We start from the raw sequence: 14,000 nt of genomic DNA, 5'->3' as shown, positions 1-14,000 counted from the left end.
AGGGCACAAGTCATGTCTAATGTAACTATATTCCCTGGATGAAATATGGTGCTTGGCACACAGCAGGGACCCAGTAAAGGTCTGTTGAATGTATTGGGCAAAGCCAACAGCTAATGGTTCTCTTTTAAAAATTTAATTTAATTCATTTGAGAGAGAGAATGAGCAGGGCTGGTGGGGGCAGAGGGGGAATGAGAAGCAGACTTCCTCTTGAGCTGGGAGTCCAATGTGGAGCTTGATCTCACGACCCTGAAATCATGACCTGAGCCAAAGACAGACACTTAACCCACTGAGCCACCCAGGTGCCCCTCATGGTTCCGATTTTGATGTGGTTGCTGTATATACCTTTTCTCATCAGAAAGAACCAGGACTCTTTAGAGAAATGACTGGGGCAGAGCATTTATAAGATGAGCTTGACTATAAGCAAGACTACTCGGGCACAGGAACCAACTCTAAAGAGCTCCCAATGGCCAAAACTAGGAAAACTTGAAACACATAAAACATGTTAAAAACTGCATGTTTCTAACAATACTTTACAAAACCCCCAAATCATTATATGGAGATTGCTATGATTCTTAGTATTCTGATAATTAGGGAAGACTCAATCTTTTATCCTGCCTTTTATGAGTAATACTTCAGAGTAACCAAATGGTTAATGGGGAGGAGATATTTTTTTAATAGAAGAATTCTAACTAATAAATGTAGAAGGTGCTAGAATTATGAAAATCATTTTCTAGTCTCTAATGAAATGATGGATCTATTTTAGTCAATGATCATGAATGGCTACTAAAGCCATTAGGTGAAATAAGGCTGAAAACTTGAACCCACTCACCAATCTTTACATCATTAAAGTTGTGATGAGCATATATTTTGTACTTCCTGGTGTGATCCAATAGGAATTTCACGTGCCATGTCTGGAGTATTCTTGTGAGATCAAAACTGAACCTGAATCTATATCTGTAGGTCAGCACTGTCCAAAAGAATTTTCTTTGATGATGAAAATGTTTCTGTGCCATCCAGTACCCACTAGCTTCCTGTGGCTATTGAGTACTTGAAATGTGGCTAATAAGACCGGGAGATTGAATTTTAATTTTTATTTAATTTTAATTAATTTAAATTGAGCTACAGGCTAGTGGCTACTGTATTAGATAGCACAGCTCTAGATCTAAGATCAATTTACAGGTAATACAGTGAACAGAAGAAGGATGAAATCGTGAAAATTCAGTCAGCCAGATTCAGAATGTGGGAAAATCTACAGGTCACGTGACTTTGCATTTCAACAAATATATTGTATGAAAAACAATGGGGTGAGGAATGATATAGATTAAGAGACCTAAAATACATATAAACTAAATTTAGTGTGTGAACCTTATTTGGATCCTGATTTCAAGCAAACTGGTTGTTAGAAAAAAATCTGAGACAATTGGAGGCATTTGAATGTGGATTGGGTATTAAATGATACTAAGGAATTGCCAATTTTGCAGGAACAATAATGGTACCATACCTGTATTGAAAGTCTTTTTCTTTAGAGATGTATTCTAAATGAATATAATAAAGTCTTCACTTTGCTTTAAATAATCTACTGTGTGTATGGTGGTGGGGCAGGAAGGTAGGGGACAAAAGAAACAAGATGTAAAATGTTGAGAAAATAATGAGTCCATGAATCTCTATTCCACTGTTCTCTAATTTTGTGCCTATTTAAAATTTTCTAAAATAAAGAAGTTTTAACTAGAATTTAAATAAAAATTTGAAAAAGAAAATAAAGAAGTTTTTACAAAGCAGTAATATACCTAAAATATATAAAGAATGACAAAGGAATAATTTACTCAGAATTCGGAATACGGGTGATATGATTGGGAAGGGGCATTAGACAGAGGACTTCTAAAGTACGAATAATTACCTCATTACTGACTAAGAAGGTATTGGTATTAACATTTTTAGTTTTGTGTCTCCTTCTCATGCCATCTGCAAAATATGTATTTTTCAATAAAAAGTAGAAAGCAAGCAAGCTTACTGTTAGGACATGAAGAAATCTTACAGAATCCAATTGCAGGGGCGCCTGGGTGGCTCAGTCGTTAAGCGTCTGATTCAGCTCAGGGCGTGATCCCGGTGTTCTGGGATCGAGCCCCGCATCAGGTTCCTCTGCTGGGAGCCTGCTTCTTCCTCTCCCACTCCCCCTGCTTGTGTTCCCTCTCTCGCTGGCTCTCTCTGTCAAATAAATAAATATAGTCTTAAAAAAAAAAAAAGAATCCAATTGCAGGAAGCACTGATGGACGTTATGGGAATTAGAGAGTGGTCAGGTAGACTCTCTGTGTCTCTTTTCCTCCTGGACCTCAAGGTCCCTTGTTTCTACTTCTCTTTGCGTGAATGATCGTTTTCCTGTCTCTGACAGTGGTCTTCAGTGCTTAGTCATCTGCTTTTACTTGGCCTGTGAAGGCTTCTCCCAAATGGCAGGCTCTGTCCCTGATTGAAACTCTTCACAGTCTGCTTTGGCCTGTGGTACCAACCCCAGATTTTGGGGAAGAGAATTGGACTGACTTTGGGGCAGTTATTCACCCAAAACCAATAAGCATGGCCAGCATGGTAGACCCCGGTCACCAGGACTGCCCTTTTAAGGCTGTGAACAGGGGACGTTCTTAAAGGGTTGTAGACATCTCTAATATAAAATCATCATTTATGACAGTGAAAGATTTGAAACAAACTCCAGCTCTAACAATAGAAACTTTAGGATTGGTTGAAGAAATTTTAGTATAGACTATTGGATAATATACAGCCATTTAAAATTATGATATAGTACCATTTCTATTGACCCTGAAAAATGAATAATGTTCAATAACATTTCGTGCATGTCCTTTCAGAAATATAACAAATATGTATGTGTGCGTGTGTGTGTGCATGTGTAGATTTGAGCCCTAGAATGAGTGGAAACTCTGAAACATTAATGGAATAATTAATGAAAAGCTGTATGTTAGAGAACCTTGAGCTAGTTGGTATTGTAGTCCCAACTGATCAACTCATGGTACATTATTTTCCAGGAGAACTATGGTCTTCATGCCCCACACAAAATTAATGACTGGAGATAGGGGGCAAAATATATAAACATATAGATATATATACATCTCTTTTCTCCCCCCATATATGTATAAGTATATTTATAAATATATAAATATATTCTTTTTTTTTTTAAGATTTTATTTATTTATGTGACAGAGAGACAGCCAGCGAGAGAGAGAACACAGCAGGGGAGTGGGAGAGGAAGAAGCAGGCTCCCAGCGGGGGAGCCCGATGTGGGACTCGATCCCAGAACGGCAGGATCACGCCCTGAGCCGAAGGCAGACGCTTAACAACTGCGCTACCCAGGCGCCCCTATAAATATATTTCTGAAAGGATATGCACCAAAATGTTAACAGAGGTTATCTTTGGCTAATGGGATTGTGGTTGATAACATTGTTTTTTTTGTTTCTTTTTGCTCATTTTTCTACACTGAATAATGGATTATTTGTATATTAAAGTCTAGAAGGGTAAATGTAAAATGTTTTCTTATCTGTATTCATTCTACAATGAGCAAAGCATGCATTATTGTAATTTCAAGAAGTTAATTTGAAATAAATAATATAGATATGCAAAGTCCTGCATTAAAGTTAAAAAGTCAATTATTTTCCAAAAATCTGTTTCAAAAATAGAGCATAGGTGAGACTGGGCTTGAAGTAGTTTATTTTTATATGCCCTGGAGATCTTGATTGACTTATTTAGGCTAACAGGATAAGTCTGCAGTTAAATCTAGTGCCCAAACCAAGAAACAGACTCTTGACTATAGAGAACAAGCTGATGGTTACCAGAGGGGAGGTGGGTGGGTGGGGGATGAGTTAAATAGGTGATGGGGATCAAGGAGGGCACTTGTGATGAGCCCTGGGTGAGTTACGAAAGTGTTGAATCACTATATTGTACACCTGAAACTAATATTACATTGTATGTTAACTAACTAGCATTTAAATAAAAACTTAAGAAAAAAGAAAACATAAGAAAACAAACACAAAATCTAGTGCTCCGTTAGAGTATTAGATCAAGAAATATTGTGTCCTTATTAAGAGTTTATAGTCTCAGTGTACTCTTCATGAATTAGAACACATCTGGAAAAGTCCATTTTAGCTCCTTAGTTCAAATGGAACAGAGAGGAGCAACAAAAGGAGGCCAGTGTGGTCAGAGGTCACCTGACGGATGATGGAGACCTGGAGATGCAGGGATGGTGGAGAGACCTGGAGATGGTCAGCCTGAGGAGGAACTTGCGGGAAAGGTGATAGCAGGCTGTAAATATTTGAAAGGGTATTGTGGGGAGGGATTTAAGAGAGAGGTTATTAGGAAGGAGATTCTACTCAGGTCAACATAGGGAAGAACTTTGTGTTCCCATTATCTCTTGGTCAAAGGGCCTCTTCGCAAAGTAGCAGAGACTGGGGGAACATCTGACAATTATCTGAGACTCAGTTTCTTTGTGGGGAGGTGTGAAGAAAGCTTCGTCCTCCTGAGTTTCTCCTTTACTCTCACACGACTCCCGTTCACAGCACTTCTGACAGCAGGTGGGTTTTCCCCTCACACCAAGCAATTCTGTGACGGTGTGTCTGGGTGTTCTACAATTTAACTGAATTACGACGCTCTACCTGGAGACAGTGTCAGATCCCACAGGTGAAGGGCTTTGTCCCATGAGACTGTCACGCACCCCCCCCCCAACTTCAGATGCCAATATCAAGCAGTAGGTCCCAGGTTACCCATAACTGCTGTCTGACTTGACTATAAAGTGGAGATTCCCATGACCTCCTCCTTCTTGAATTTGATTTCCTAGAGCAACTCAGAGAACTCAGGGAAATACTTGCATTTACCAGTTAATTAAAGGATATGAGAAAGGATACAGATGAATGGTCAGATGAAGAGACACAGAGGGCAAGGTCTGGGAGGGTCCTAAGCTCAGGAGCTTCTGTTCCCTTGGCGTTGGGGTATGTCACCCTCCCAGTATATGGATGTGTTCACCAACCTAGAAGCTCTCCAAACTCTGTACTTTGGGGATTTTTATGGAGGTTTTATGACATCAGTGTGATCAGTCATTAACTTCATGTCCAGCCCCACTCCCCTCTCTGGAGAATGGGGGTAGGGCTGACAATTCCAAGCCTCTGATCGTGGCTTGGTCTTTCTGGTAAGCAGTCCCCATCCAGGAGCCCACCCAGAATCACCTCTTTGGAACAAAGGACACTTCTATCACTTCTGTCACCAAAGAAGGTCCAAGGGATTTATGAACTCTGTGTCAGGACAGAGTCGAAGACCAAGCATTAGAACAAAACATGCTCATAGTGTTTTTTTCATTAGGAAATCATCAGGATTTTTAGAGTTCTGTGCCAGGAACTGGGGGCAGAGACTGATGTATGTATTTTCTGTATCGTCACAAGAGGAAAATTGGGTGGCATAAGCTCTAAGGTTTTTCTTTCTACCTATGAGAGTGTGAGCTGATGAAAAGAAAAATAAATCTTTTCACGGATAAAAAAAGTGAGACTAGATTTAAGTTGGATCACAAATATTTGCCCATCATTTGTACTTTTATGTTGCTACCAAACTGACATTTTGCAGTATTTGAGGTTTACTTCATTTAAGTTGTATTTTGTACTGAGAAGTGGACTTTGGGCTTCAGTTTCTTGTGATCGTAACCAGAGGAGGTCCAGCCAGGGCCTATCTAAATACACTATGCTTTTCTGAGTGCTCAAGGGAAGGCTAGATCAATAAACCATAAAGCTTAGTAGCACGTAAAGGTTAGGCGCATGACTGCCTGGGTTTGAATCCTCTCTCTGTGCCTTAGTGTCCTTTCCTGCAAAATGGCAAACATACTGGCCAAAGGCTTGTTGTGAGCTTGGGAACATGGCCTTCATTATGCATTTCACCTGGATACTCCTTGAAGCTACCTACCAGTTCTCCAATAAGTCACTGGTGAATGAGCGAGTGAAAGAAATTACAAAAATCCTTTCCTCTACCTACAGTGATGGGAGCTTACTGAACGTAGACGTGACACTCCACCCTGTGATGCTGGATTTCAGTACATTTCATCCTAAGTCTCACTCTGCCTTTTATGTTTTGCCTAATTTAACCATATACTTCCTGAGAAATGTGATTCTTGAATTGGAATGAATTTTGTAGGGGCTTGTTTTGGAAAGGAATGTATTTTTGTCATGAGTGCGTTATGCTGGTCTGAGAATACTTGGATGTGAGAACTTGAATAACTTATGCACTGGGCCTCTCAGAGGTGGATGCCCAGACTATTTTTGGAAAGAGAAAGATGGTTGAAACTACCAGATTTTTTTTTTAAGATACAAAATAATAATGATTGTGTTCTCTCTCAAATACTGAATTTTTCTTTCCATGATTTTCTAGAGAATGAAGATCTAGAAAACACCAAAGTCACCTCTGTAGTGGCTTCTGCCTCTAATCCGGAACCCAGTTCCTCACCTTACAGGTACGGACAGCAACTGCTTGGTTCCTAGACGTTTGATAAGGAATTGATGAAAGGCGTGGACAGCGACTTTAAGGGGGCAGACAAGTTGGAGTGAAGACTATAGATGATTTGGTCATTAATTAGTCAGCCCTTAGGTGTGTTTAGGGGCAATGTCGGATCTCTTTCAGGTGACGAAATTTTCTTTACTCTCAGAGAACAAAACTGTAACAAATAGTGTAGTGTCTTTGTCTTCTTCTGAAGCCCAGGTTGAAATGTTAAAACATCACACATGGATCCCAGGTGGACTTTCAAGAGAATGTGTGTTTGGTTTTTACCCATAAGATGCACGCACACGCACACAAACACACTTTGGGAGGTGTTTTTTTTTTTTTAATTTTTAGATTAAACTGGTACGATGACCTTCAGATTGTTAATTTCCTGCTCCGTGCATTTCATCTACCTACTGTCATTGATACCACAGTGTATAGGGGAAAGGGAAGAGTTGTATTGGCTCTGGAATAAGGGGAAACATGAAACATTTATGGAATAATTAATGAAAACCTGTATTTTGGAGAAATAATGGAGCTAATAGATATTATAGTCCAATTGATCTGCTCGTGGCACAATATAGTCCAGTAGAACCAGTGTGGTCTCCATGCCTCACAGAGAGTTGATGGCTGGCGGTAGAGAGGAATGTCAAGATATTTAAACAATCTGTTATTTCTCTTTAAAATTTTTTAAAATTTTATTTTAAAGTAAATTCTGTGCCCAGTGTGGGACTTGGACTCACGACACCGTGATTAAGAGTCGCATGCTCTACTGACTGAGCCAGCCAGGTGCCCCCAATCCATTATTTCTTGAGTGGAAGTTCTTTCTTCTTACTTTTATAAATGAAATAAAACTTTTTCCCCCCAGAATTCAAATGATGGAAGATAATAATGATTAATATAATAATATAGTTGGTGATCTATAGCCATACTTTATTGAATTTTTCTCCATAATAATAATAATAAAATACTTACTTTTTATAGAATATTTCTGTTTGCTCAGTACTATACTAGGTGTTAAAACGTATTATATCATGTAATCCTCATAACAGCCCTGCTGAAACAGGGGTTTTTTTGGTTTTTTTTTACGATGGGGAAAACAAAACAGGGAATTGAAAAATTTTCCAGGTTCATAGAGCATTAGGTTTGTTCTACTCTAAAGCTTGTTCTCATAAGTCACATTAGAAGGGTTTTGAGTTCCATGCTTAGAGCTACTAGGTTATTTATATAACAGTCCTTTTAGAAGACAAAGCCTCCCCAAGGCTTTGATGATTTGAGACAATTCCTGTCCTCATCAAATCCCAGGAGAGGAGCTCCTTTCCGTCTTCCTGCCATCACCCTTTTTCTGTACATGATGATTTGAAGGATATTTGGGGGATGGCTTTGGCACAGAACTGATTTTTCCTCCTAAGAGTAAATAAAGTTTTTGAGTGAAGAATGTACAACGTTCTTAGAAAAAAATAGGTTTAATGTTAAAACTTGGTTTCTGAAATCTAGTGTGTGAAGAAAGAAATCCAGCCCAGATGACGCCTGAAGTGTAGCGTTTATGTTTTGTATATATTAGAACTGGAAGGGCACAATTCTCTCTCTTTGCCGGTGAGGCTGGCCTGGCTCTCCCCTCCCTTGGGATGCCCTCCCTACCCTGGGTCAGCACACACCAGCAGGCTTACAGCGGGAGTTTTTCCTTGACGTGGTTTATCACTGGCATCAAATGATTTGCAATTTATCTTTCCCAAAATACCCTTCATTGATTCTTCAGAGCATAAAATGCTAATGTGAATATTAAATTTATGTGGCTGTTGCATGTCCTGTTTAGAATTGTTTTTTAATAAGCAGAACCATATTCGTGCAAAGTAGCATGTGCAAAGGCAAAGAAGAGACTTTAGATGCATACACAGTAAGGTCAGGCTAATGGTCAGGTTCACTGTGGTAGTCTCACATGCCAGCACTCCTCTTTTGCTCCCAAAGAAAAACTAACTTACTCGTTTATTTGTTCAACAAATATTTTGGGGCTGTCTCCCATTTATTCAGTCAACATGTATTTGTTGAGAGCCTGCTTGCTATTTACCTGGCAGTGTTCTAGGCAATGAAGATAGCACAGATGAACAAGCAATCCAAGTCCCTGGGTTCATGGAGTTTACATTCTAGTGGGAGGGCAGACAGAAAGCAAGTGTGCATCATATTTCACGGACTCTTAAGGTGCCATCAACTGTAAGAGGTACTGTTATTTTATAAACTACCAAGAAAGGGAAGAATGCTCAAGGTAGAGAGTCTAGTAAGAGACACACACACCCTCCCCCCACCCCACACTATGGGGCTAGGACACCAAAAGCCTAAACCTTCAGTAAAAAGATAAGACAAAAGGTCCCTCCACACAGAAGGATTGCAAGGAAACTTGAATGTCTCCACCTTGGCACTGTGTAAGCGGTGGAAAAAATATCTCGCCTGAGAATATGAACCACAAGTCTGTAGTCACCAGTTTGTGGTCTAAATTCACTCTGCCAGTGTGATCTAAACAAAACCCTCACACATAACTTATTTCAAGTCATTTCATTTGGAAGCCCTCGTGAGTACTGGCAGGAGCAAACGCAGATCTGGAGAAGGACTCCGTGTCATTCCAGGCCCCGGGCAGTTGTAAGACACTACTAATTTTAAGGACATCCCCCATTTTGTTTATATTAAAATCTGAAAACAAATATATAGTCTTGGCAGTCAACAAAATATGGTAGGTACATAATATGTCGGGCAGTGGTGAGTGCAGTGAAGACGAGTGAACAGGGTAAGGGTGTAAAGACTGATGGGGCTAGGATGGGATGAGCCATTTCACCTGCCCACCTCTGGGAGCCTCCCCAGAAGTGACAGCTGAGCAGAAGCCTGAAGGAAGGAAGCCCTCAGGTAACTGGCAGAAGAATGTTCTAGGCTGAGGAGACAGCATGTGCAAAACCCTCGAGTGGGAGAGGGCTTGAGGTCTTTGAGGATTCTCAGAGGTTCAAGAGGCCACTGCGACAACAGCAGACCAGGCAAGATGACGTGACGTCATTCTAGGGGATGAGAGTTCCATGACAGATCTGGCGTAGATGCTGTGCATACCGGGAGTGAGACCGGTCCCTGCCAGCATCAGGCTCACCTTCTAGTAGAGGAGACAGATCAGGATAAATAGTGTCAAGAAACAAAAGTGGACTGTAATTTCTGGGGTTAAGAGAATAAATAGGCTTACAGCCTAGACTAATTTACATTTTACACAGGATTACCCAAGCAAACCCATAAAATCAACAGCATCCCACACCTCTGATTTTTACAGTGACTGCCTCTTGTTGTTCTGAGGGAGGTTGGAATGACTTGGATATCCCAAAAGATGGCTTTATTTTGTCTGAAAAAGAGGTAATTTGTAGAGTGATTTTTTTCTTGTTTATGTTAAAAAAAAAAAAGAAGAAAGAGAAAGAAGCTAATATACACCAAAGCAGTCTTCTGTTACCCCATGTTGTCTATAGTACTGTTTTCCCGTCATTTACTCAGCTTTCCTGGGAAAGCGATGCTTGAAAGCAGTGGTTCTCAAACTTTTACACAATTCAGAGTTACTGAGGACCCCAAGGAATTTTTTCTGTGGGTTGTATCTGTCACTGTTTACTATATTAGAAATTAAAACTAAAAAATTAAAAAATAGTTGTTGATTAATCTAAAAATGAAAATAACAAGCTCATGGCATATTAATAAGTAATATATTTTAAATGGAAAACAACTATTTTCCAAAGCAGAAATAATTTAGTGAGAAGAGAGATGTTGTAACTCTTTCATGTCCGGCTGCACAAAGCAGTCAGATCCTTACATCTGCTTCTGCGTTCACTCTGTTGTGAGATCACAGGTCACGTACTGGAAAACTCTATACTCTTGAGAAGGTGAAAACGAAAAAAAGGCGATCATATTTTAGAATCATTATAGAAGAGTCTTCAGAGCCCCAGTGGTCCCTGCACCATTAACTGATACTCTAAAGAATCCATGCCACCTCTTGTTGGCAACAGATTTCCAAGAGGCCTGGGGTATGGTGCTACCACCCTGGCCCCTCACTTTCTTTTCTGGGCTCCGGAAGCCAGGGGAAAGGGAGGAGAGCAGAAATGATTCCCTTGCTTCCTTGAAAGTAACTATTCAAATGCTTGCATTTTAAGTCATTGGGATAACAGATTAGTGTGTTTAAAAAAGCAAAGAAAGTGTTGACCGTCTTTTATTACCCAGTGAACTGGTGTGAGGTGGAGGCTGGTAGGAAGTGGAGACACCAGAGAGGCTGCTCCGGGGATGACCAGAGGGGGACTGCCTCCAGAATCCGTGTGCACTCTCTCTGTTGTGGTGAATTTCCAGCTGAGGCGAGGCCTAAGGGACAGTAGACCTAAATGCCAGAGGAAAGCAGAGGTTGGGAGGTGTCCCTTGAGGGGTATTTTATTCCTAAGCTTCTCTAAGACTATCGTGCCTTTTAAAAGAGTCCTTGAATTGACCTGCTCTCTTCCTCTGAGAGGTCACAGATGGTATCTCCCATGAGTGAGGATGCCCCAGAAGATCCACGGAAGACAGCTGCTGCCTCGGAGGCACAGGCCTTGGTGGGACAGGAAGTGCTGCCTGCAGACCAGGCCCAGGTCCTCAACAAGGTAGGGAGGACACTGTCGCCGTCTCTTTCGTGGCACCAGAATTTAGATGCACATGGGTGGGTTGGCACTTAAAGCATTGAGGCATCTTGGTTTTAGTTATTTGGAGAATGGTCCCAGGTATCACCCTCAGGGCCCATCAGTGAACTAGCAGCTATTCAAAAAAAATGAAATGTGGGAATGAATGCTCGCGTGTTGTCTAAAATCCTGTGGATGTGAGGAGCCTTGATCCGTGGGATTGTGTTTCAGCTTCAGTTTTCTTCAGGTAGATGTACTCAGTATTTATGATGAAGTTTCCTTAGAAGTTGTATAGGTAGCAGTGGCCTCCCTGCCACGGAGGAATGGGTTTGTGTGTGATTATTAGCACTATTATAGTGCTAATATAGCACTATTATAATAACAGATGGTATTAGTGTCAATAAACAGTGCCAAACATTGTAATTGCATTTGCATAATGCTTTATAGTTTACAAAGCATTTTATCCACAATAGTTTATTTACTCCTGAGAGCCAACCTGTGAGACAGGTACCATCATGTTCCCATTTTACAGATGAGGAAACTGAAGCCAAGACCTATCAGTTGACTTTACTAATGCTGCGCTGCTAATATGTTGGAAACTAAATCCTTTGTTTAGCCTTCTGGAAAAGGAAAGACCCACTTAAGCAGGTTAGCCAAAGTCTCATTTAGCTCATTAAGCAATGCAGATAAAGAACTGTAGGACTTATTCTCCAGAAAGAGATATTATGAGAATATAGTCTGGGAGTAATTCAAAATTTCTTTCTCGCAAATATAAATCTGAGCTCCTAACTGGACAGCGTGGGCGGTGGGTGTGCATGTCTTGAGTTGCCTGCTGACTGCTTGGAGAAGGAGCAGGAAATTACGGCATCCAAGCAAGAAACAGGAACCCTGATCCGAGTGGTCTGACGTGAAGCCCACAAGAGAGAGGTTGAAGCCTCCTGCCATGGGCTAGCGAGGGCTTTGAGTTTCAAGTGACGCTCAGACTCTCCATGCAGGTTAGATGTCTGGCAGCAAACGTACTGTTTAAATACACTGAAACAGGTGAAATGGCGATTATGTATAGGACACTGTTAGTGGATGTGACAGCCGGTGGCATGGGACGTCCCAGGTGTGTAATGGATGAGACAGAGAGAGAATATAAGCCAGATCCTCCCTCTGCAGTGCTTTGGTGACTCGATTGACAGGGCTCTGGAGGTAACCGGGAGTGGGAATTGTAGCAGGAGCAGAGTGGGAGTCGGGCTAAACCCCGGCTGCAAGGGCTGCCACGAGAGGGGCCATCCGGAGGGGCTGTGCAGGCTGAGGCCAGGCCAAGGCCCGGCACAGAGACGCTGTAGGTGCAGAAGTAAGTGGTGAGCATGGAGGATGTTCACGGACAGATTTTATAAAGGGTCCTCGGGGAGAGTTGCAAAGGGAGGAGGGAACATAGCTGCAGGCTTTGAGCTGGGAAGGTGGAGGCCATGGGGGAGGGGGTAGCACCTTCGGGAAGGAGACTGATTGGAATCTGCCCCTCTAGGAAGTGCTCTAATCAGAGTTCCTTTGTGCAGATGGCCAAGTACCAAGTTCCACAAAGGTCTGGGGATATCTTTATGATCCAGTCTGAGCACACAGGAGCTATAGATATCCTTTCCGCTGATTTGGAATCTGCAGATCTCCTGGGGGATCACAGGAAAGGTGAGACCTCTGGGGGTATGGAAGGTGATTTCTTTGTTCCCAGTGGGTGCTTAAAGAAAGCCAGGCAGGGGGCACCTGGGTGGCTCAGTTGGTTGGGCATCTGCCTTCGGCTCAGGTCATGATCCTGGGGTCCTAGGATCGAGCCCCGCATCTGGTTCCCTGCTCAGCGGGGAGCCTGCTTCTCCTTATCCCCCTTCCCTCTGCCCCATGCTTGTGTGCTCTCTCTCTCAAATAAATAAGTAAAATCTTAAAAAAAAAAAAAAAAAAAAAGGCAGGCAGACTGATGGAAGGAAAGTGAGAAGGTGACTTGTGAAAGGCAGTCAAAGAAGCCAGGAAGTAGAAGGAAGGGCTTTGACCACGACACCCTCCCTAAACCAAATGCCAGATGTCTTTGCATTTCCTCTTAGTTTCTCAGTAGTGAGCTGCCTGTCTTTTCAGTATCCCCACCTCTGATGGCTCCTCCGTGCATCTGGACCTTTGCCAAGATGAAGGAATTCAAAAGCAAGCTGGGCAAAGAGAAGAACAGCTGTCTGGTGGTGAAGCGGGGTGAAGTGGTGACCATCCGGGTACCTACCCATCCAGAGGGGAAGCGTGTTTGCTGGGAGTTTGCGACCGATGACTATGACATTGGCTTTGGAGTTTATTTTGACTGGACCCCTGTAACCAGCACTGACATAACTGTGCAGGTCAGTGATTCCAGTGAGGATGAGGATGAAGACGAGGAAGAGGAGGAAGAGATGGAAGGTAAATTTAATTTTAACGTAATTTGCGATTGGCTTTTTCTGGCTCAACCCAATTTCTAGTGACCATTTCCTGTGTTATACCAGTCCTCTTCCTTAGAATGCAAATGAGGGATCTCTTTCAGCATCGTAAGTTAAACTGAGTGATGTAGGCCAAAGTCAGACCCTCAGACATTCTGGTGGAGATGGTATTGGTGCCTTGGTGGAAAGCTTCTTTTGCTTTTTAATCAGTACCTAGCTATGTCCCCAACATCTCCTTGGGGACAGGGATGAGGTGGGCAGGGAAGGGGTGGGTCATTGCTGCCATATATAGATCATGTATAAACTTGAGATTATTTTATATTCTCTCATAGTTTGGGATATTTACCATTTTTAGTCTGGAGCCAAACCGGGTGATTACAGTTTGCTAACTGTGCTCGCCTCC

At 41.9% G+C, this 14,000-nt stretch overlaps 1 protein-coding gene across 5 annotated transcripts in view; it reads left to right on the top strand.

The window, feature by feature from the left end:
- TMED8 (transmembrane p24 trafficking protein family member 8) overlaps positions 1-14,000 on the top strand; it is a 55,727-nt gene that overhangs the window by 29,543 nt on the left and 12,184 nt on the right. For 3 of the 5 annotated variants that reach the window (XM_045807739.2, XM_045807738.2, XM_045807741.2), the window contains 4 exons: positions 6,406-6,487; positions 11,021-11,150; positions 12,710-12,836; positions 13,275-13,580. In XM_045807739.2, coding sequence (XP_045663695.2) covers positions 6,406-6,487; positions 11,021-11,150; positions 12,710-12,836; positions 13,275-13,580 — 645 coding nt within the window. Of the gene's footprint in view, positions 1-6,405; positions 6,488-9,814; positions 9,895-11,020; positions 11,151-12,709; positions 12,837-13,274; positions 13,581-14,000 lie in introns of all 5 variants that reach the window. The other 2 variants (XM_087856152.1, XM_045807742.2) reach the window with 2 other exon arrangements.

This window comes from Ursus americanus, chromosome 26, assembly GCF_024610735.1.
Source record: "Ursus americanus isolate L20-20 chromosome 26, mUrsAme1.1.p, whole genome shotgun sequence".
Classification (NCBI taxonomy): domain Eukaryota; kingdom Metazoa; phylum Chordata; class Mammalia; order Carnivora; family Ursidae; genus Ursus; species Ursus americanus.
The sequence above is the reverse complement of the archived record's forward strand: the minus strand, read 5'-3'. Positions and strand labels throughout refer to the sequence as shown.